Source organism: Pseudonaja textilis, chromosome Z (genome assembly GCF_049901715.1).
Source record: "Pseudonaja textilis isolate UNSWEBS1 chromosome Z, rPseTex1.2, whole genome shotgun sequence".
In the NCBI taxonomy this organism is placed as follows: Eukaryota; Metazoa; Chordata; class Lepidosauria; order Squamata; family Elapidae; genus Pseudonaja; species Pseudonaja textilis.
In genome coordinates this window covers 53,932,400-53,956,139 of record NC_142008.1, presented here as the reverse complement: position 1 = coordinate 53,956,139, position 23,740 = coordinate 53,932,400, and the positions used below count along the sequence as shown (strand labels likewise).

Sequence of the window (23,740 nt, the reverse complement as noted above, 5' to 3'; positions counted from 1 at the left end):
TATATTGGTTCCATTCATAACCAGATTGTTTTAATCCATAGAGACTCTTTTTCAGCTTCCAAGTCATTATTAGTTTTATCATCCTTAATACCTACAGGTTTCTTTAGGTATATAGTGTGCTGCAATGGTGCATGCAGATAAGCAGTTTCTACAACTAAATGATTTGTGATATAGTTTTTCTTAGCTGCCCACACTAAAGCTGCTCTCAAGGTTGTTGCTTTTAGACTTGGTGCAAATACTTCATCATAATCACATGCAGTTTGATTAAATCCTTGAGCTACCAACCTAGCCTTATGGGTAACAGTCCCATTTTTACCTGTTTTTAATTTAAATATCCATTTACAGCCAGTGGACTTTTCACCTGGAGGTAATTTAACATTCTCATAAACTTCCATTTGTTTTAATGAATTTAGTTCCTTTTCCATTGCTCTATGCCAATTCTCTTGATCCTTTGCAGGATACATTCTAAGTTCTTCCACAGTAGTTGGAACTTTATTAACTTGGCAAACTACACTTGCTTGGTACCTATCAGGTGGTCTGGTTTCACGTGTTGAACGTCTAGGTATTACAGGGCTTACAGGTGGACTTTCATGTACTACCTGTTCCTGGTTATCTATTTCTTCCTTTTCACTTATTTCTTGCTGTTCTGGTCCTATTTGATCTTCCTGTACTTCCTCTTTAATTGGAATCTTCTTATTACTGATATGTTGGTTTGGTCTTTTGTAGGTTTCTATGATTACATCCTTGCTTGAATCTTGCTCTAGTTTTTCCCATCCTACATGTTCAAGGAATTGTGCACTAGCACTACAGTAAACTCTAGATGTACCTTTTCCCCAGAACCTGTATGATTTGTGATTAGAGCCATAACCTACAAAAAATAACTTTTTAGCCCTATGCTGCCCCTTATGTCTCAGTTGTGTAGGAATATGCACCCATGCTGGTGCTCCAAATGTGTGCATGTAGCTTAGGTCAGGTTTTCTACCATGCCACCGTGTGAATGGTAATTCACCTGTTGTTGAGTTAACAACATTATTCAATATATGATTACCACAAATTATTGCTTCTCCCCACAAAGTTTCAGGTAATCCTGAATCCGACAACATAGTATTGAGCCATTGCCTGTATTGTTTGGCCTCATCTTTCTATAAAGGAATTATGTTGTGGCCTATAAGGTGCAGACTTTTTATGTTCCACACCTGCCATCTTTAGTCTATTTTGGAATTTATTATTTATAAATTCTGTACCATTATCAGTTACAAGAGTTACTAGTTTCCTTTTAGTTTTTCTTTCTGCAAACTTCAACCAATTAAAGAAATTCTGATATGTTTCCATTTTACTCTTCATTAAATAACAGAAACCATATCTAGAATAATGATCCATTATACTTAATATATAACGAGCACCTCCCACACTTGGTTTTTAAGGACCTATAATATCAGCAAATACGACCTCTAGAGGCTCTTTAGTTTTAAATCCATTAATTCTATTTGCTGGTATTACCTTGCTTTTTTCTTGACTGCAAGCATTGCAGTGCAAATACTTATTGCAAGGCTTCAGTTTTATACCCTTAGACAGTTCAACCGTTTGCTTGAGCATTTAAAATTGATATGCCCTAAACGTCTGTGTAGCAAATGTATGCATTCATCATGAGGTTTAACGTTATTATACACTGTGTTAGCCACCTCTAACTGATTATCATTTAACACATACAATTCACCTTTTAAAGTTGCAGTCACTTTTTTACCTTCCTTTTCTATTATGCAGTTTTCTCCCCTAAAGGTAACTATATAACCTAGTTTAATCAAAACTCTAACTGAAAGCAAATTAAACTTAAGTTGTGGTACATATAACATTTTTACATTTTCTTGTATTTTCTGGGCATCATCTTCGTCCTCCGGATCCCAAGCATCTACCTCTGGTGGGTTTTGAATTATACTCCACAAACCTTCTCTGCGTAGAAGTAGGCTGCATTTCATAGACCATGAAACATAGTTTGTTCCATCCAGTTTGGATATTAGAGACAAACTTGGTAAATTGACTTGTGCCATCTTTCTCTGGATATTAAACTATAATTAATAAAACACAGCTGTCTGTTTACATTATTGTGTAACTACATTAACTCTCACTTTATATAAGCCTGTTATATCCTGGTTAGTCTGACTGTGCAGCTGGGCCCATAACCAGTGTTAGGGATACACCCTAGCAGAATGTGCATGGCAGTCAGGCAGTCAGGCAAAATATGTGAGATAAACGCTTTTGTAGCTTACACTCAGTAAAACAGATACACTGTGCTAGTTAAATAGTTTATTCCAGTAAGAGTTTTAGCATAGTCAAACAGTCCATATATCATTCACTAGTTCAGTCCGTTCAGGGATTATTCAGTTGCAAATTCCAGTGTCGAAAAAGAGGTCAGTAAACTTACAAATATCAGTCCAGTAATATATCTTCTCGCAGTAGAGATATGAAGAAGTCAAACCTCCTTTCTTTCTTCAGCAACTCAGCAGTAGGGAAAACACGCAGTTAGCAAACCATCAATCCATCAAACCAGCAATCGTCAGATTCTCTTGCTCCCTCTTATGGCGGTTTCACACCGCACCCAAAATTACATGCTTTGCAGTTTAAAGTGACACACACTTAAACTTACTATCATAGTTTATATATATTATTTTACCCAAACTACGTTAGGTACCCTTGTTATTCCTAACACACGACACTTGCACACTGGATTTAAAGGGTTTCCCTTCATCACAATAGGTGGTCACCTTCCACCTCACTGTTCCCTGGACTTCCCTACTGTTCTGCGAATCCCTGTAAGACTTGCATGCCCTCAAGGGGCCTCCAAAAGTGTAGATTTGGGGCAGAGGAACAGAGCTCATTCTTCTTTCCTCGCACCACTGCGATGTTACCACCAGAAGTCAGAAACTATTGATCTTCTGAGTAAATATGATGCAGAATGTAAAGACATAAACCTTCCCACTACCTAAATGTACTATGCTACCGTGTTTCTCACAAAATAAGGCTGGGCCTTATTTTTTTTTGACCCCCGAAAAAATGGCTAGGCCGTCTTTTTACTTAATTTCCTCCCCCACCTAGAGCGGCCCATACGCATGTACCTCGCCACGAGGCCACTTCTATCAGCCAACAAAAGCTCCCCAAAGCAGAGTCCCCAGCCGCTTCAGAGCGTGGTGTGGCTGCCCGTGTCCCCTTGCCATTAGGCAGTCTCTTTCGGGCGATGGAAACTCTCCAAGTGCAGACACCAGCCACTTCGATTGGCTGGTAGAAGCGGCCTTGGGGTGAGCGCACACACACACATACACTCCCCTCACCACGAGGCCGCTTCTATTGGCCAACAAAAGCTCCCTGAAGTCAGAGCTCCCAGCTGCTTCAAGGCAAGGCATGGCTGCCTGTGTCCCCTCACCTTTAGGCAGTCTCTTTCGGGCGATGAAAGCTCCCCAAGTACAGTCACCAGCCACTTCGAAGCGGCCTCAGGGCGAGCACACACACACACACACACACACACACACACATTCCCTTCGCCCCGAGGCCACTTCTACCGGCCGATCGAAGTGGCTGGTGACTGCACTTGGGGAGCTTCCATTGCCTGAAAGAGACTGCCTAATGGCGAGGGGACACAGGCAGCCACACCTCGCCCTGAAGCAGCTCGGGACTCTTGACTTCTGAGAGCTTTCGTCAGCTGATAGAAGTGGCCTCATGGTGAGGGGAGTGTGTGTTTGTGTGCTTGCCCCGAGGCCACTTCTACCAGACAATTGAAGTGGCTGGTGACTGCACTTGGGGAGCTTTCATCGCCCGAAAGAGACTGCCTAAAGGCAAGGGGACACAGGCAGCCACGCCTTGCCCCAAAGCAGCTGGGGACTTTGCCTTCAGGGAGCTTTTATCAGCCGATAGAAGCGGCCTCATGGTGAGGGGAGAGTGTGTGTGTGCACTCGCCCTGAGGCCACTTCTACCGGCTGATCGAAGTGGCTGGTGACTGAACTTGGAGAGCTTCCATCGCCCGAAAGAGACTGCCTAATGGCGAGGGGACAGGGCAGCCACACCACGCCCTGAAGCAGCTGGGGACTCTGCCTTCAGGGAGCTTCTATCGGCTGTCAGGGTATTCTAGCCTAGGCTACCTGCAGGGCACTCCTAAAGGCCAGTTTTCTCCCCCTTCCGCCCTTCCCCCCATTTCTCTTCACCTTGTGTAGTTCTAACGAACGATGTGAGAAATGGCGGGGAAACGCATGGATTAAACAGGCCTAAATTTTGGGGCGGGGCTTAATTTCACCTCATGCCTAGAAATCATGCTGGGCCTTCCTATTGGTGGAGGCCGTATTGTTGGAGAAACACGGTACTAGGACAAGCACTGATAAGAGACAGTATATAAATGTCAGTATTTAAGTATCTCATTTTGAGATTGTGTTGACAAGATTTAAACCACATTCCCCAAACAAACTTTGAAGCAAATATATCATTTCTGATCAAACAAATCCAGTTTTGCCATACTATTCTTACTTGAATAATCAGTGAATATACAAGTACAATTGGTGGAAATTAAATAGCATTCTAGAACTAACATCAATGACTCATGATTTTCCATGTTCAAACTGGAAAAGATGAGGTCATGAAATCCAGCATTTGCATCCAAGCAAGAGACCCTCCAAGGCTTAATAATTTATTTATTTATTTATTTTAATTTGTCAATCGCTTACAAGATAATAGGTATAAGTATATACATAGTTATGAATACATGAAATGGATACATATAAGAAAAATAAAAGAAACAATACGGTAATAAAAGAAACAGGGACGGTAGGCATGTTGGTGTGCTTATGTACACCCCCTACAGACCTCTTAGGAAAGGGGTGAGGTCAATAGTAGACAGTCTAAGGTTAAAGTTTTGGGGGTTCGGGGAAGAAACCACAGAGTCAGGTAGAGTATTCCAGACATTGCAGACATTGACTACTCTGTTGCTGAAGTCGTATATCCTGCAATCAAGTTTGGTGCGGTTAACCTTGAGTTTGTATCTGTTGTGTGCTCTTGTGTTGTTATGGTTGAAGCTGAAGTATTCATTGACAGGTAAGTCATTGCAATGTATGATTTTATATACCATACTTAGATCAGACCGAAGATGGCGTAATTCAAGGTTTTCTAGGTCTAGAATTTCAAGTCTGGTGGCATAAGGTATTCTACAACGAATAGTGGAGTGGAGAACTCTTCTTGTGAAATATTTCTGGACTTTCTCAACTGTGCTAATATCAGATACGACTGATGAGCTGTACTTGAGTATTGGTCGAGCAAATGTTTTGTATGCTCTAGTTAGTAGTGTGATATTACAGAGGATTAGGTTAACAACTCTTAACGCCTTTTTGGCTTTGTAGTTACAGTGGGCTCTAGCACTTAGATCATTAGAGATGAGTATTCCAAGGTCCTTTACAGAGCTTGGATCATCAACAAGGCCTTGACTATTCAGCCTGTATTTTATTTTCTGATATATTTTTTGCCAATATGTAAGACAGCATTTATTTGTTGAGATTTGAAGTTGTCATTTGTTTGACCATTCTGATACATAGTCAAGATCTTTTTGAAGGGTAGTTGTATTGTCTGTGGTATTGAACAGCTTTACATCATCAGCAAAGAGAACACAGTTGCTCTTAATGTGATCACAGAGGTAATTTATGTAGAGTATGGAGAGAGTTGGTCCTAGAACACTGCCTTGGGGGACACCACTATTGACAGGTACAGAATTTGATAGGACACTCCCAATTTTGACTACTTGTTGTCTGTTTGATAGGAATGCTTCTACCCAGTTATGCAATTGTCCAGAGTTACCATAAGATTTTAGTTTTAGGAGTAGTTTGTCGTGTAAAAGTTCAAACTAATTGTGCAATGGCTCTCCTGTTGCCTTGCTGAATTGGGAAGCTACCATTTAATTTTTCAGATTTTTGTTAATAATGTTGCATGATGGGAAATTTAATATAGTAGCTTCTGCTTGGTACTAATTAGAACACTTATAATGGTAATTCACTATTACTGCCATTTTAGTCAGTGAGAATCCTCTTATAAAAAAATGGCCACTAGAAGGCAAAATTCTGTCAATCTGAAACAAACTTACGCCTTTGCTGAGATTCATATACTTAATTAACTTCAGCTTAGTATATTTCCTTAAAGGTTCAGACCATATGGATCTCTACTATTGAGGTTCGGATATTTCACCTATAAAATTTTGTTACAGCAAAAGTTGATACTGTAAATAGAAAAGACAGAAGATTTTCTTTTTTTTTAAAAGAATCTTGCTAATATTGCATGAATATATGCAATGTTTGCAGCATACGTGATTAGAAGGAAACCACAAATCTAATTAAAACTGCTAGCAATATTTAGGTTAGCAAAATGTAATGAATCTGTAACTTAAATAAAGTGTCAAGGTTAATAGCATCCGTAAATTAGGTATCTTTAATCACTCTTAAATATTCAAGATCTTTGTTTTGTGGCTCATCTGAAAGGTGTGGCTCATCTGTGGCTCATCTCCTTATTTGGAGAACAGTTTGTTCTTGACTATGAAGTTTTAACCTCAGCTCATTATGTTTAATTTTCCAGAGACTTAATGTAGTCACATTTTTAGATAGAATGAAATTATAGGAATCTGTTATATATAGTTTGAAAACTTCTGGTCATGCATTGTGCTGAAATGAGTAAATTGACATTTGAAATTAGAGAACAAGAAGATAAACAATTTTATGAAGTTTGGGATCTTTTTTATCAATGGTTAGATAATAAAACATAATAATAGAATATTCAGACTTAGCATATAATTTTTTTTCTTTTTTTGATATTATCTTTATAAAACATTATCAAGATAGATTTGGTATGATCTTATGATTTATTGCAATATAAATTAAGTAAACTACAGTTATCTCGTTAAAGTATGAACTAATAAAATTATAGATAAATGATTTTTTAGTGATGATATTAGGTTATACAATTATTGATTGATAATATGAATTATTATGTAATATAATTATATTAGTGACTAGGAAATGGACGCACACAAAAAAAAGTGGTAAACCAACCGATGCACTGTTTGTAAATTTATGAAGAAGGATGATGTTTTTATGTTTTATGTGGTATGTCTATGTTGTTTTGTTGTTAAAATAAAAAACTTTAAAAAAAACTACTGGTCATGCAAAAAAGATACAAAGGAGAAGGGAAGAAAGGCACTCCCCATGATACAAAAGAGCAGGTGCACCAATAGTTGATTTTTCTTTATTTACACAAATGTACTCCATAATCTTGTGAACACAGGGTCCTGAAAAGAAGACAGCTATCATTATAGTTATTAAGTTCAGCAACAACATTTTTCCTAGGGATGTTCCAGACTCAATTGACTCTGAAGTAAACAGAGATTATGAAGTAAACAAGATTATGCATCAATCCACTTGGTGAAGTGACCTGATAGAGTTAGTTAGGAATTTCAGCAAGTGATTATTATTCATATAGAAGTAACATATCCTCTGAGTTATCCCAAAGTGGAGCTGTACTCCATTTTTATTTAATGACTGAATAAAGTGAAGAAGAGATAGACTCTTTTGCAGATGTTGTAACAGAAAATTGCTGCTGTCCGTTTACCAGATTATCTCTTGAATTATTATTAGCCTGTGAACCTAATAAATGTTGTTGTTGTTACTTGCAAAGTCATGTCCAACCCATCACAATCCCATGGACAATGTTCCTCCAAGCCTTCTTGTCATCTACCATCTTCTGATGTCCATTTAAGCTCATGCCTACTGCTTCAGTGACTCCATCCAGCCACCTCATTCTCTGTTGTCCCCTTCTTCTATTGCTCTCAATCTTTCCCAGCATTGGGCTCTTCTCCAGTGAGTTCTTCCTTTTCATTAGATGGCCAAAGTATTTGAGTTTCACCTTCAGGATCTGGCCTTCTAAAGAGCAGTCAGGATTGATCTCCTCTAGGACTGACTGGTTTGATCGCATTGCAGTCCAAGGGACTCACATGAGTCTTCTCCAGCACCATAGTTCAAAGGCCTCAGTTCTTTGGTGCTCAGCCTTTTTTATGGTCCAACTTTCACAATCATACATTGCAACTGGGAAAACCATAGCCTTGACTATATGCACTTTTGTTGGCAAGGTGATGTCTCTGCTTTTTAGTATGCTGTCTGGATTTATCATAGCTTTCCTCCCCAGGAGCAAGCGGCTGTTAATTTCTTAGCTGCAGTCCCCATCTGCAGTGATCTTGGAGCCCAGGAAAATAAAATCTGTCACTACCTCCATTTCTTCCCCATCTATTTGCTAGGAATTGAGAAAGCCGTATGATCTTAGTTTTCTTAATGTTGAGTTTCAAGCCAACTTTTGCACTTCTTCACCTACATTAAGAGGCTCTTTAGTTCCTCTTCATTTTCTGCCATTAGAGTGGTATCATCTGCATATCTGAGGTTGTTGATATTTCTCCCAGCAATCTTAATGCCAACTTTTGATTCATCTAGCCCTACCTTTCTCATGATGTGCTCTGCATATAAGTTAAATAGGCAGGGCAACAGTATTCAGCCTTGCCAACTCCTTTCCCAATTTTGAACCAATCAGTGGTTCTGTGCCCAGTTCTCACTGTTGCTTCTTGACCCACATATAGATTTCTTAAGAGACAAATAAGATGATCTGGTACTCCCATCTCTTTAAGAACTTGCAACAGTTTATTGTGATCCACACAATCAAAGGCTTTAGCATAGTCAATGAAGCAGAAGTAGATGTTTTTCTGGAACTCTCTAGCTTTCTCCATGATACAATGTATGTGGGCAATTTGATCTCTCGTTCCTCTACCTCTTTGAAATCCTAGCTGTACTTCTGGTAGTTTTCAATCCACATAGGTGCTGGAGTCTAGCTTGTGGGATTTTGGGCATAACTTTAGTAGCATGTGAAATGAGTGCAATGGAATGGTAGTTTGAACATTCTTTGGCATTGCCCTTCTTTGGAATTGGAATGTAAACTGACCTTTTCCAATCCTGTGGCCACTGTTAAGTTTTCCAAATTTGCTGGCAAATTGAGTGTAGCACTTTTACTGCATCATCTTTTAAGATTTTGAATAGCTCAGCTGACATTACAGTATCTTAAGTTGGTATTTGAAGACTCTTGTGTTGTGAAATATTTCTTATCTGTGATTCTTGTGAGTCTCGTACAGTTTTGGCAAGGTTTGTTCTTATCAAAGTTAGTTAGTTTGCAGCAGCCTTTTAACCGGGGATTTGTAAGACTCATTAAAAGATTTCTGTTCCCTATGGTTATTGTTTGTCTTATTGGAAAAGGGTTTGGATCAGAACAGATGGTGAAAGATGGCAAGGATAGTGGGCCTGAGGACATTGGAGCCTGACCTACAGACCCCCATAGGCCGAGCGATGCTCATTTCCTGCCAGTGATGACCTCGCCACTTTAGGTGTCTTTGCAGGACACTTGGCTGCAAAATGGCCTTGATTGCCACAATAGAGGCATAAGCCATCACAACAATGCCTATCCTTTTCCTCTTGGGTCAGGTGAGGGCAGGCAGCCCCCAACTGCATGGGCTCATCCAGAGGCACTTCCAACAGGGGCGCTGTCTTGCTGGGAACGGATGCAGTATCGGTCTGTCATTGCGCCTGTCATTGCTGAAGCCTGGCATTGATATGAAGACATAGGTGCATGAGCTCCTGCAGGGTGCGAGGGCATTCAATGCATGCCAACTCATCCAGAAGCTCGAACGACAGCCCTCCTGGAACTGGTCTATCAGTGCTGCCTCATTCCATTGTAAGTCCTGGGCGACCACGTGAAAGCTAGCAATATAATCCGTGAGTGAGCCTCGCCCCTGCTGCAATTCTCTCAATTACCTGTTTGCCGTTTGGGCCTGAACAGAGTCCTCAAACATGGCCTTGAACTGATGGCAAAACTCTGCATAATTGTCCAACAACTGGTTGGGCTGGGTCAACAGAGGCATCGCCTAACATGCTGCAGAACATGACAACAAACTAATAAAAAACCCACCTGATCTCCCAGTCAGTGGGAAAGTCCTGAAGGCTCTTATAAAGCTGGCACTGCCCAAAAAATGCTGGAAATTGGGCCAGAAAACCATCAAATTTACCTAGCACCGCTACTGGCCATTTGTGGCATGGCCGGACAGCTTGCATCTGCACAACCTGCGCAGTCAAAAGAGCCACTTGCTGGCTTAACTGAGCATTGTCTGCTCCGAACTGATCCACGGTCACCCCACGTAAAAATCTGATCCATGATCACCCTATGTAAAACAAAAGCAAGTTGGAGGGGTAGCCAGAAGCAAAATGTGGTGACCCAGAGTGTAATATAAATGTAACAAAATCCAAAATGTAAATAAATGTCCTTTAATGCCTCCAACTTGGCCCCACTGTTCAATCATTCTCAGTTGGAGATAAAACTTACTAAAAAATAGTCTTCAAAAGAAAGCAATACAGTCTGAACTTAATGAGCAGATAGAGGTGAAATAAAAAAACAAACAAACTACAATGATGAAATTTCCACAACGGACCAGGATAAGTAATTACCAAATTCAGAGAGATAACAAGGCACAGTCTGTTGGAAAGACTCCAACCAAGATAACTTCAGCCCAAAATAAAACACGCTGTTTTATTTGTATTATGGGGGGTTTTTTTGTGAAAACCCAAATAAAATTTTCACAAAAAAAATGCTTTGCTTCTGGCAACACTGTGTTTTAACGGTCTCTCGCTTATATACTATTCTCCCCAGCTGCAACTAATGAGGGGAATCATGGCCGCATCCTCTCTTATAAGCCAAGTTGTTTCCTTCTCTGTTCCTCCCTGTGTGTTCTAGAATGAAGAGGGGATGGGCCTGGTTCTTCCTCTGACTGCCAAGCTGGCCTCTGCCTTTCCCCAGCCTCCTCCACAACCTCCGGAGCCACACCTCCACTCCCTGTTGGCTGTTCCTCCTCTCCCTCAAAGTCCAACCCTACCAAGGGCATGACGCTTTCCTTCTTTCCTCAGCTTTCTGCAAAGGTTCCTCAGACAACCATTTTGCTTTTTTGCATTTCTTTTTCTGTGGGATGGTTTTAGTTGCTACCTCTTGTACAATGTTGCGAACCTCCATCCATAGTTCCTCAGGCACTCTGTCTATTAGATCTAATTCATTAAATCTGTTTGTCACCTCTACTGTATATTGATCAGGGATAAGATTTAGTTCATAGCTGAGTGGCCTAGTGCTTTCCCCTACCTTCGTCAATTTAAGCATAAATTTTGCAATGAGAAGCTCATGATCTGAGCCAATCAGCTCCTGCTCTTGTTTTTACTCACTGTATAGAGCTTCTCCCTCTTTGGCTGCAGAGCACACGGTCAATCTGATTTCTGTGTTGACCATCTGATGATGTCCATGTGAAGATCCTTCTCTTGGATTGTTGGAAAAGAGTGTTTGCTATGACCATTGTATTCTCTTGACAAAATTCTATCAGCCTGTACCCTGCTTCATTTTGTACTCCAAGGCCAAACTTCCCTGTTATCATTTGGCTTCCTACTTTAACATTCCAATCCCCCATGATAACCATCATTTTTGGTGTTAATTCTATAAGGTGCTGTAGGGCTTTTTAGAACCAGTTAATTTCATCCTCTTCAGCACCAGTGTTGGGGCATAGACTTGGATTACTGTGATATTGAATGGTTTGCCTTGGATTCGAACTGAGATCATTCTGTCATTTTGGGGATTGTATCCCAGTATTGCTTTTCCTATTTCTTTATTGACTATGAAGGCTACTCCATTTCTTCTGAGGTATTCTTGCCCGCAGTAGTATACCTGATGGTCATCTGAATTAAATTCACCCATTCCTATCCATTTTAGTTCGCTGATTCCTAAGATGTTTATTTATGCCACCAGATAAAAACTGAATGCACCAATTATCACATTAAACAAGAATAAATCCTTCTATGCACCAATTCCACCTGCAATTTCTACAATTTTATAAACAATAAACTAAACGACTCAAGGTCTATCCCACCCCTGAAAGGACCTAATGGTAAAGACTGCAACAATGCCACTATTAAAGGCAACCTCTTTAACACATTCTTTGGCTCAGTATTTGTAAACAGCAATGGATTATGCCCAGTATTTCCTAGTCGAACCACAGACAACTACAATGATCTAATATATATCGATTTTACAGAAGACATTGTTGAAAAAACACTGCGCAATCTAAAACCATCTCTATCTATTAGACCGGACGGAATATGTGCCTACTTCTTAAAAAAGCTACCCACTGCCATAGCAGAACCTCTAAGCATAATCTTTGAAAAATCTTTCAGGACCAGCTCCTTGCCAAAACTATGGTCACAAGCCATGGCCTATCCCCATCTTCAAAAAGGGAGAGTTGAAAATTACAGACCAATCTCTTTATGCTGCGTCACCTGTAAAGTTATGGAATCAATTATTAACCAATCCATCATCCTCCACTTAGAAACAAACAACCTACTCTCTAATAAACAATTTGGTTTTAGGAAAAAACTACCCTGTAATCTGCAACTCTTACACTGCAAAAACATATGGACTACACAACTCGATCAGGGCAAATCTACATAGACTTCTGTAAAGCCTTTGATTCAGTGGTACATTACAAACTACTCCTAAAACTAAAAACTTACGTTATCTCTGGACAGCTGCATTACTGGATAGAAACATTCCTGCCAAACAGACAACAAATGGTCAAAATTGGGAGCGTCCTATCAAAATCTGTACCTGTCAACAGTGGTGTCCCCCAAGGCAGTGTTCTAGGACCAACTCTTTTCATACTGTACATAAATGACCTCTGTGATCATATCAAGAGCAACTGCATTCTCTTTGCTCATGATGTAAAGCTATTCAACACCACAGACAATACTGCTACCTTGACTATATATCAGAATGGTCAAACAAATGACAACTTCAAATATCAACAAATAAATGCTCTGTCCTACATATTGGCAAAAAAAAAATCAGAAAATAAAATACAGGCTGAATATCACCTTGTTGATGATCCAAACTCTGTCAAGGGCCTTGGAATACTCATCTCTAATGATCTAAGTGCTAGAGCCCACTGTAACTACAAAGCCAAAAAGGCGTTAAGAGTTGTTAACCTAATCCTCTGTAGCTTTTTCTCTGGTAATATCACACTACTAACTAGAGCATACAAAACATTTGCTAGATCAATACTCAAATACAGCTCATCAGTCTGGAACCCACATTACATATCTGATATTAGCACAGTTGAGAAAGTCCAGAAATATTTCACAAGAAGAGTTCTCCACTCCACTATTCGTTGTAGAATACCTTATGCCACCAGACTCGAAATTCTAGACCTAGAAAACCTAGAACTACACTGCCTTCGGTCCGATCTAAGTATAGTATATAAAAAAAAATCATACATTGCAATGTCCTACCTGTCAATGAATACTTTATAACCATAACAACACTAGAGCAAACAATAGATACAAACTCACCAAACTTGATTGCAGGAAATACAACTTCAGCAACAGAGTAGTCAATGTCTGGAATACTCTACCTGATTCTGTGTTTTTTTCCCCAAACCCCAAAAACTTTTACCTTAGACTGTCTACTATTGACCTCACCCCTTTCCTAAGAGGTCTGTAGGGGGCACGCATAAGCGCACCAACGTGTCTACCGTCCCTGTCCTATTGTTCCTTTTATATATTTTTTTTATTTTTCTTATATGTATCCATGTATTCATAACTATGTTTCTACTTATACCTATTATCTTGTAAGCAATTGAGAAATAAAAACAAATAAATAAATGTTAATACTCAGTCTTGTCATCTCTTTTGACCACGTCCAGCTTGCCTTGATTCATGGATCTTACATTCCAGGTTCCTATGAAGAATAGATCTTTACAACATTGGACTTTCCTTTCACCACCAGATGCATCCACAGCTGAGCATCCTTTTGGCTTTGGCCCAGTTGCTTCACTCTTTCTGCCACTATTAGTACTAATCCTCTGCTCTTCCCCAGTAGCATATTGGACACCTTCCGACTTGAGGAGCTCATTGTCATATCTTTTTGCCTTTTAGTACTGTCCATGGGTTTTCATGGCAAAGATACTGGAGCTGGTTGCCATTTCCTTCTCCAGTGGATCACATTTTGTCAGATCTCTCTGCTGTGACCTGTCTGTATTGGGTGGCCCTGCATGGCATAGCTCATAGCTTCATTGAGCTATGCAAGCCCTTTCACCACAAGTCAGTAACACATGAAGGGGAAATAACCCTATAGCAGCAGGCTTGTATGGGAGATAGCTTTCTAATATGGCATATTTAACAAATATTCTTTACCCAGCCACAAGAGAACTTCTGTCTTCACCTTCTAGAATGTCCTATAATCTTCCCAGTTAGAAAAAGATTTCACAGTGCTCCTGTGCAAGAACAACTTTTCACAGTGTTCCTGTGCAAGAACAACTCCACTAAAGGAAATAAAAATATTTTCCCACATCATCATCTATCATGCCTCTTCTACACAGCATGGCAAACTGAATTAATAATGCTTCTTTTAATAATAACCAATTTATTAAAGGATGAGATTTTTGCCTCTTCTAAGCAGAGGCATCATCAAATATCTTCAGAAGTTCACTAAATTTATTGCACTTATCAGAGCTTTTAGATATTCAACAGTCTAAGAATTTTGATAATTTGCTTATCTTTTAAAGTTAATTCATTATTTTGTGTATTATAGACATCTTTTATGTATATTGTATTTAACTGTGATAGTGCAGTGGTGAGAACGCAGTATTGCATGCTAATTCTGCTGACTGCCAATTGCTGACTGTTTGGCAGTTCAATCCTGACCACTTCAAGGTTGTCTTAGCCTTCCATCCTTCTGAAGTCAGTAAAATGAGGACCCAAATTATTGGGGACAATGTGCAGCCCTCTGTAAACTGCGTAGAGAGGGCTGTAAAGCGGTATATAGGTTTAAGTGCTATTCCTATTTCTCTTTTGGTGTTTTATTCTGAAAACTGTTTCTTTTTACTTTTCTTTGTATTCTCTGTGATGGTTTATTTATTGTAAAATCAAATACATAAATAAGCTTGTGATGGAATGAACTGTGACATATTCATTTCATCTGAAAGTTCAGTGAATTTGGTATATATATCCGTTAACTATATATGAAAAACTGCCAAATGTGTTATCCGCATCAGAAGTTAAGATTTTCTCTAGCAACATTTTGTATTCAGTTGGAGTTGACTATTCCCATTTATAGAAAGTGAAAATATCTAGATGATCTGAGATACTTTTCCAAAAAATCTAAGCACAAACAATTGGTTTGTACTTGGTTAGTAGACAAAAGTGAAAAATCAGAACTCTTCAGGAAAACCACCTGAAAAACCAGACCTGTATATTTAGAAGAACTTTTTTTTAATTAAGAAAAAGGTTGCGTTTATGTAATCTTAATTGAGATTGCCCAAATTTTTAAAAATGTCATTCCAAGTGGGGAAATCACCAACTGATATTTATTCATAGGATGATGACTACTATTTTCATTTATCTTGCCATCTTGAAACATCAGGCAGAGATGAACAAACTAATTTTACATTATCTGAAAGGATGTTACACACATGCACACACACACTTAAAAGTTTGGACCTCTATTCAATATTCTCTTTATCGATGCCCTAAAGAAAATAGACCTTTCTGTTTTCTATGAAGGCTAGATAAAGAAAACCGAATTAAATGAGTCAAAAAGCATCTTCATTCAGGAAAATGACCCAAGGCTGCATATTTGTATGTGGCAAAAATATGTGAACTTTTATTTTCAAGAACTGTTGTGCCCTGTTGGGCAGCAATAACTGCAACTAAATATTTTCAATAATTATTGATCAGTCCTACAAATCAGCTTGGATAATTTTAGTTCCTGGCCTCCCTGTGGAATGGCTTTAATTCATGGATATTGGTAACTTCCTCATGAGAATTGCACATTTCAGCTCTTTCCAGATTAAAGTCAGAACTTTGCCTTGGCCATTCCAAGACATTAACTTTGGGGCAACTTACCCTGGTCTAGAAGGAATAAAACCAGCCCAAACCATAATAGTATCACCATTATTTCACAGATAGGATGAAGTCAAAACAGATATTGATTCAAAATTAAACAAAAATTGCCTTTTTCCCTATTAATAACAATAATAATACTTTATTTGCAGTCACAGACCAAAACAAAAGTACAACAAAAGAAGAACATGGGAAAATTAATCATGAACAATTGGTCACCAAAAACTTGACTAAGGGGAATTACAGCGTTCTCCTCTGATGGTTACAGCTCTTAAAAAAAAAATGGAAACCAAAGAAGTGATATATGAGGAGCCATCCCCTGGACAATATAAGAACATATTACTAACATTGGGTCTAGAAGGGTCTGTTTCAAGGAGAGACAGTAACTTAGATCTCCCTGCATTGTACATAGGGCAATATAAAAGGACATGCCCCACAGTTTCAACCTCAGCTCTGTCACAAGGGCATAGCTGCTCGTTAATCGGGAGACTCTTAAATTGCCCATCCATTAGTGCTGAGGGCAGAACATTAAAGCGAGCTAGGAAGAAAGCTCTTCTATACTTGGGAATGGCTAGAGTGTAAAAATAGGAAGCCATCCTCAGTCTGTAATTATTAAATTGACTGAAAATCAGAGGGGAGCAAGTTTTGTTAGCTCTGGCTCGTAGATATTGCAAGTCAATGTCCACAAGCCATTGGACTACCCTAAATTGGGCGTCCTTAAGGCCATAATCTCCCAGGGCATCCCCCATAAAAAACTAGCGGGTGTAATTTCTTCATCAGCTCCCTCTCCCAACGAGAAATATGAGAGTCAGCAAACGCCAGGAAGAGGTAGCTACCAGGAACTGCCAGAAAGAGCACCCGAAACTACCATTTAAAGGTATTAATCCATGCCATACATTCGACTGATCGAGTGCCCAGTTCCAGGTACATCGGAGCAAAACCAACACAAGGAGGAAGACCCAGAAGTTTTCTAAAAAAGACAGCCTGGGTTCTTTCAATACAATCCTTGAAGCCCCATATCCATATGGGAATTCCGTAAAGAGTTTGAGCCAGAGTTTTGGCTTTGTAAATATGCAGAGCAGAAGGAATAAACTGGCCTCCTTGGGTATAAAAAATCTTAAAATCTGTTGGTGAGTACAGGAGGCTGAGTTCAGCACCTGGGTTCGATGTCTAGCCCAAACACCAGTGTTCTGAAATACCTAAATACTTAAAGTGGAAAAAACCTGCTTAACAGCATTACCATTGATAGCCCAGTTATACAATTTCCGGGCTCTAGAGAACAACAATACTTTGGATTTGTCGTAATTAATAGACAAATGGTTCTCAGCACAGTAGGACCCGAATGCAGAAAGTAATCTTTTCAGACCTGGCCTTGACAATGAAAGGAGGGCTGCATTGTCAGCATAAAGGAGAAGCGGGATCTTTGTAGTTGACAACTTTGGGGTGTGGGACTCAATATGTCCAATGTGAAAGGCCAAGTCAGATAAGAATAAATTAAACAAAAGAGGAGCCAGAACACAACCCTGCCTTACTCCGTTCTTAACTGGGATAGGATTTGAAAGTTCTCCCTGCAGACCACACCTGACCTGACTAGAGGTCTGGTTGTACAAGGATCTAATTAGGAACAGAAGACGTCTATCGATAGAACTTTTGAGCGGTTTTGACCACAACAGTCCCCTAGGGACTGAGTCAAATGCTGACTTTAGGTTGATAAAAGCAGTAAAAAGTTTGCCACCTGGGATGGTAGTATATTTATCGACCAGGTGCACTAAGACAAAGCAGTGGTCCAGTGTGGCACAGCCCGCTTTAAACCCAATCTGTTCAGCACCAATAATATTGGACTCCTCAACCCAGGTGAGGAGTCTATGTTGGAGATACTTAGCATACAGTTTCCCAATGATGGAGAGCAGACTTATGGGGCGATAGTTGGCTGGATTGTTCCTATTTCCTCGTTTAAAAACTGGAACAATAATTGTTAAGCTCCAGGAGGTAGGGATCCTGCCAGAGGTATTGATATGCATGAAGATCCACCACTCGGGATTGGATTTTAGCAGATCAGAGGGTATAGCATCAGGGCCAGGAGCTTTGCCTGACTTGAGTTCGGAGATAAGCTCAGTAATATCAGCATGAGCGATGGGTTGCCAGTCAGGAACTGCAGGAGGCAGCTGTAGCCCAAGCACAGTCAAACTTGTTGATGCCTGGAAAATTGCCAATAAATGATTTTCCCAATCTGTTGGAAATACAGCAGAGAGGGAGTTCTTGATGACCCAGCAAGGAGCTGGCAACAATTTGCCAAAATAATCGAGTGTTCTTCTGCTGGATGGAGAGGAGAAGTAGATTCCACTTCTCTCTCTCTTTAGCTTTCTTTTTCTTAGCAATTAGTCCTTTATACTCCCGCTTCAAGTGATAGTAGTCCTCTGGTGGGCATTTATCGCCTCGATTACGATAGAGCAGGTAAACCCGATTAATCTGGTTCCTGAGCATCAGACACTCTTTGTCAAACCAAGAATTGTCTTGAATAATATGGACCACTCGGACTATGGACAGCTCCTAGCTCCCTTTGAACACTATTAATCAGTGATTCAAAGGCCAAGATTGTCCCTGGGCCACTACTTGTTAGGGCCTGATTGTATAGGCTGAGACACTCCGGAGATGATAAAAAGGAGTGGAGCTTTCTTTCAGTATTAGAAGACCATTTGACCCTCCTTGTATATGAGGCCACATAGGGATCTAATATCTGGGGACCCCTAGGGCAGTGATGGCTAACCTTTTCACCTTGGTGTGTTGAAAATCGGGAAAAAGTGTAGCCTTCCTCAGGTCGTGTGTCAGTTCAAGAAATATCAATAATTTGGTAATATTTGCAGCTCTAATAAAGAAAGAGTTATATTTTTAATATATTTATTATATTTATTAGTTCAAAAAGCTAAACGTTTTGGAGATTTTTTTTTGAAGGGTTTGCATGGTGCTCTGTGAGGATGGTGAGAAGCAAGAACTGCAAGAGCTGCTATGGAGGCAATTAAAGCTTAGAGGAGCTGGAGAGGGGCTGAATGCTGCAGACTAGACATCCAAGCGTTTTACAGTGGGAGAGAAGAAGGGAGAGCCACAAAGACAGAAATGCAGATTTTAGTATTAATTGCATTTACAGGACAGCCACCCGATGCTGCTTATCATGAGCACTGTGTCTGGTTGTTGTGGTGCAGTCCTCCTGCGATGTTTATGACGGACTGGGCTGGGGTGATCACACAGGGCTGTGAAACTCGTCTCCCTGGTCTCAGAGCTGCAAGTGCAGGATGTGGGGATCGGAAGGCCACCTTACAGGGCTGTGAACCTCATGGATCTCCTTTCCTCCTGTAGCGTTCCTGAGGTAATGAAACTGACAAACCTCAGTTTATCGAGGTTAAAACTGGTTCTCTGGTGGCAGCAGTGACACCATGCCTCCACGCAACAAGCAGGGAGCAGGGATTGGAGCAGAGCACAGGCAGCCTCTAAATGTGCAGGTTTTCCCCACACTAACAGGCGTGTCAGTCAAAGTGCCTCAGTGTGTCACGAGTGACACGCGTGTCATAGGTTAGCCATCACTGCATTAATGGGATAAATGATGAGGGCTACCTGTTTCGACTGTAAGACCAGGTGACTGTTTGCGTCAAAAGATGTAAAGTTTGAACTATTGGTAGGATTACGTTGGCCAGTGCTTTTGCTGAGGCTTGGCAGGGAGAACCGCCGCATCAGGCTGCCGAGCAGCCAGCCCAGGGCACCCACTGGTAGTCCAGGAAACTAAGTAGTTTAAAGTACTTATTATTTTATCAAGCTGGAGCTGAATGCTCGCTGTAGTTTCTGCGACCAAGAAACATTGCTGAGCCAAAAGTTCTGTAAGGGTGGGCTCATTTAAGGATTGGTTGGGGGCTGTAGTTTTAGATAAGCCTTTGTACTCAACTCAGGGGGTGATGCCCTCAACCATCAGAAGATTGCAACAACTGGCAGCAGCCAGACAAAAGCGAGCAGGAGCTTTCAAACCGAGAGGCCGAGCTAAAACAAAGTCCTCTATCTTGGATTGCTTCAGAGAAGGTTGAGGAACTGGGTCAGTGAGAGATCTGCTCCTTTTCCTTGTCTTCATTATATTAAGTAGCACAATAATGGAGGAGTTGTGTAATATAGCATAGAGTCTAGTCACTGAAACAAGTCCTTAATCCAGAGGAAAAGGAATCGGAAGTGTAGAAGAAATGAGTCCTAATGCAAATAGTGGCAGAGCTCCTCACAAGTATACCAAGGATCCTGCCCTCCCAACAGAGCAGGGAACATGACTAAATAAAAATGATAAAATAATAAAAATAGTGGATAAAAATAGAATAAATTAGATAAGAGAAATCACATCAAAGCTAGGCATTGCTAGACTTCCAGCTGAAGGAGTAAGATGTGTAGAACAACAAAACAAAGAAGAAGAAGCAAGGCCTTCCTATAGCTGAGGCCCAGCTCAGGCTTTTTTAATAAATTCAGCTAAACCATAGCTGAAATATAACTAAAAGTGGATTAGTAATCACACTGCAAAAATTTCAAAAATGTAAAGGGTTTAAAAATAAATAAAAATTTGAGGACTAAGATATGATAGAAAAATAGCCTTAAAAGCAGGTAATAATTAGAATAGGCTAATTTAATCTTAGTTAAGTAGAGAACCTATTTGCCTGCTGCTCTCCAGGGAAGCTTCCTTCCAGGTGGTGCCTCTTGAATTGTGCATGTAAGAACTCTTTCCTTTTCTCTCCTGAAAAAGTTTGAATGTGGTCAAAGAAGGTTCTTTGCAGTTTGTTTGCAGTGGCAACTTGATATCTGTGTTGGTTGGTTTGAAGAAAAGGTTGCTTGAACTACAGCCGAGGATGAATCAGCAAAGGAAGAAAAAGACCAAAAGAGCGCCGAGGAAGACAGGCTCCTAATAACCAGCCTGTTTCAACAGACAAGAGTTTGACCTTTTTTCAACTCCAAGATGACTTATTGTTAATTCTCTTAGCTGCTTCACTGAATTCTTTACTCCTTTTTCCCTATTCAGTAGTTAAGCAAATAAGATTGTGTGAAACAATCCAAGAGTTTTGACCATAAAAAAGTGCCATGTTTTCCATTTCAGGATTTCTTCAGCAAATCTGATCCCTTTCTGGAAATCTTCCGAATGAATGATGATGCAACCCAACAGCTTGTTCATAGGACCGAGGTAAGTTGAGAAATATCATGTACATACACAAACATACTCACCTAAATAAAATGTTTATTTGTAAATTCACAATTTCTTTTGAGGGTATTGTTCTATTTGTACCACTCTTTTTTTAATACCGCCACTGAATTATGTGATTCTTGTCTGGGATGCTACAACAGACACTTAGGCCTTCAAAAAGTGCTATATTATAAATATTATATATCCTGTTTCTAGGGTATAACTGAAGAGTGATAATCTTACTAAATTTAAGAAAAGCTTGGTTGTTGGAAAGCTTGGAAAACAGCAAGATATATTTCAGTTCCATTCTTTGTCATTGTTACAATCTTAACTTAATTTCTCCTCTTCATGCTGGACTATTCGATGCCGAGGCAGTTATAAATCATCAGATCCTCACACTTGCTATTTTCATGGATGGGAAACTTATATTGAAACAAATGGAAGCTCACCCTCTTGCTAATTGTGGCCCTTGAACTAAATCAGTGTTTCTCAATCTTGCAATTTTAAGATGTGTGGGCTTCTTAATTTCAAGAATTCCCCAACCAGGATAGAGTAGAGAAAGCTAGGAGATGTTCACACATTTAATGTTGCCAAAACTGAGAAGCACTAATGTAGATTATAACCAGAATAAAAAGCAATGTATTAGGTCTCCCCTAGAGTGCAATTCCTATTAATTCCCTCTGGTTGCAGATATATAAATGTATACTCAAAAACCAACCATACAAAAAACACAATAGTGGTGGGTTCTTCACACTTTTAAAAGCAAAAGGGATTGTGAAAGCCTGCTTTTTACTGGAGTGGGGAGCTTTGGTGTTGTGCTGTGCCATTTTTTGTATGAATAGCATAATGAGCAAGTACTTCAATATCCAAAGAATAAATAATCATTTAAAGACTATCTGGAAAAATTCACAAATGGTGCAAGTGTTATGGAAAATGTAATTGTACTTGGATTGCATGCATACTTTGGATAGCCAAACAGCACGTTGTAATTGATTGTTTTTTCTCCTCATTTTCTGCTAAAATAATTCCATGAATGAAAATCAAGGAATTATAAAATAGCTAAAAAGTGTAATCGTTCCTTGCATCAATGTCTCCGTGTCCACTGATAAGATCAGAGTATTGTACACTATATTTGTGATCGCAATATTAATTCCATACTAGTGTAAATGTTGCTAGCAGTGCTCTGGAAAAAAATGTTTCTAGCACATCATTAAAGACATTTATTGTAGCAAAATCTTCTCTCTGGAAACTTATTATTTAAGCAGAAAAGTGGTTGTTTCAGTCTAAGCAGAAAGAAAACTATTGGAATAGTGATCAGCTGAGGATGTTCTCACTCTCATTTGGAAAACCCAAAATGCCATGGAAAGACATATATGTTACAAGATAGCTTTGTATAATAAAAATTGACCCATTTTATTTCCACTTCTAATCTTTTATCCAAAGACATTCTATGGCTACTGAGCATGCCATCTTCTCATTATGATATTGGGAGGAATTCATTTCCTTAGGTTCTCTCCATAAATATAGTTTGCTAGCTAACATTTCCTGTTTGTTCCCTTAGCTCAGGGGTCACCAACCTTTTGAATCTCAGGGACCACCAAATTCATACTTTTAAATCCTGAAGACCACTAATATGATTTTTTTAAAAAAGCTAATATATATATATTAGCATTATATATATATATATATATATATATATATATATATATATATATATATATATATATATATATATATATATATATATATATATATATGGATCTTTGGTTGTTCGGGATTTCTCCCGCGTAAGATTCGAAGTATCTAGGCAACGTTTCGATGAAGTCTCATTCATCATCTTCAGGCTTCTGTCTTCGGCTCTTGCTTCTCAGAGTGATGTGAGATTGCAGCTGCTTCTTCCTTTTAACTGCTAGTGGGGGTGGGACTTGATTGGGTGGGGACTTGGCTGTGTTCTGATTGGGTGGGGGTGTGTTCTGATTGGTAGGGGGTTTGGCTGTGTTCTGATTGGTTGGGGGGTTGGCCGTGTTCTGATTGGTTGGAGGCGTGTTCTGTTCAGGTGGGGGCTTGGTTGTGCTCAGGTTAGTCTTAGTTGCTGGGGGATTTGAGTTGGTGAGCTGTGATCTTGCTGTTTGGCTTCGAGTTCGTGGTCGTGCTGCATCTTCATAGTGGGTGTCGGTTTGCTTCATGTATGGCTCGGAGGGGTTTGAAGTGGGTAGTGATGCAGCTGCAGTGCAGCTTCTGGTCCATGGTCGTGTCTCATCTTCTGAGAAAAACACCCACACAGCATGAACAAACGAGATGACACCTCCCGCCTTCCAGCCATTTGGAAACCCGCCCTCATGAACAGACGAGTACCTAACATGAAGAATGACACCAGACCCACACCCATGAGAGCCACACAAGATGCCACCACCGCATTTCCATGTAGAAAACAGACTCACACCCACTCAGAAGATGAGACACGACCATGGACCAGAAGCTGCACTGCAGCTGCATCACTACCCACTTCAAACCC

General features: G+C 39.9%; 1 protein-coding gene across 3 annotated transcripts in view; it reads left to right on the top strand.

Moving 5' to 3' along the window:
* CPNE4 (copine 4) overlaps window positions 1–23,740 on the top strand; it is a 413,546-nt gene that overhangs the window by 304,687 nt on the left and 85,119 nt on the right. For all 3 annotated transcript variants that reach the window (XM_026721419.2, XM_026721417.2, XM_087916705.1), the window contains one exon: window positions 21,142–21,225. In XM_026721419.2, coding sequence (XP_026577204.1) covers window positions 21,142–21,225 — 84 coding nt within the window. The remainder of the gene's footprint in view (window positions 1–21,141; window positions 21,226–23,740) is intronic.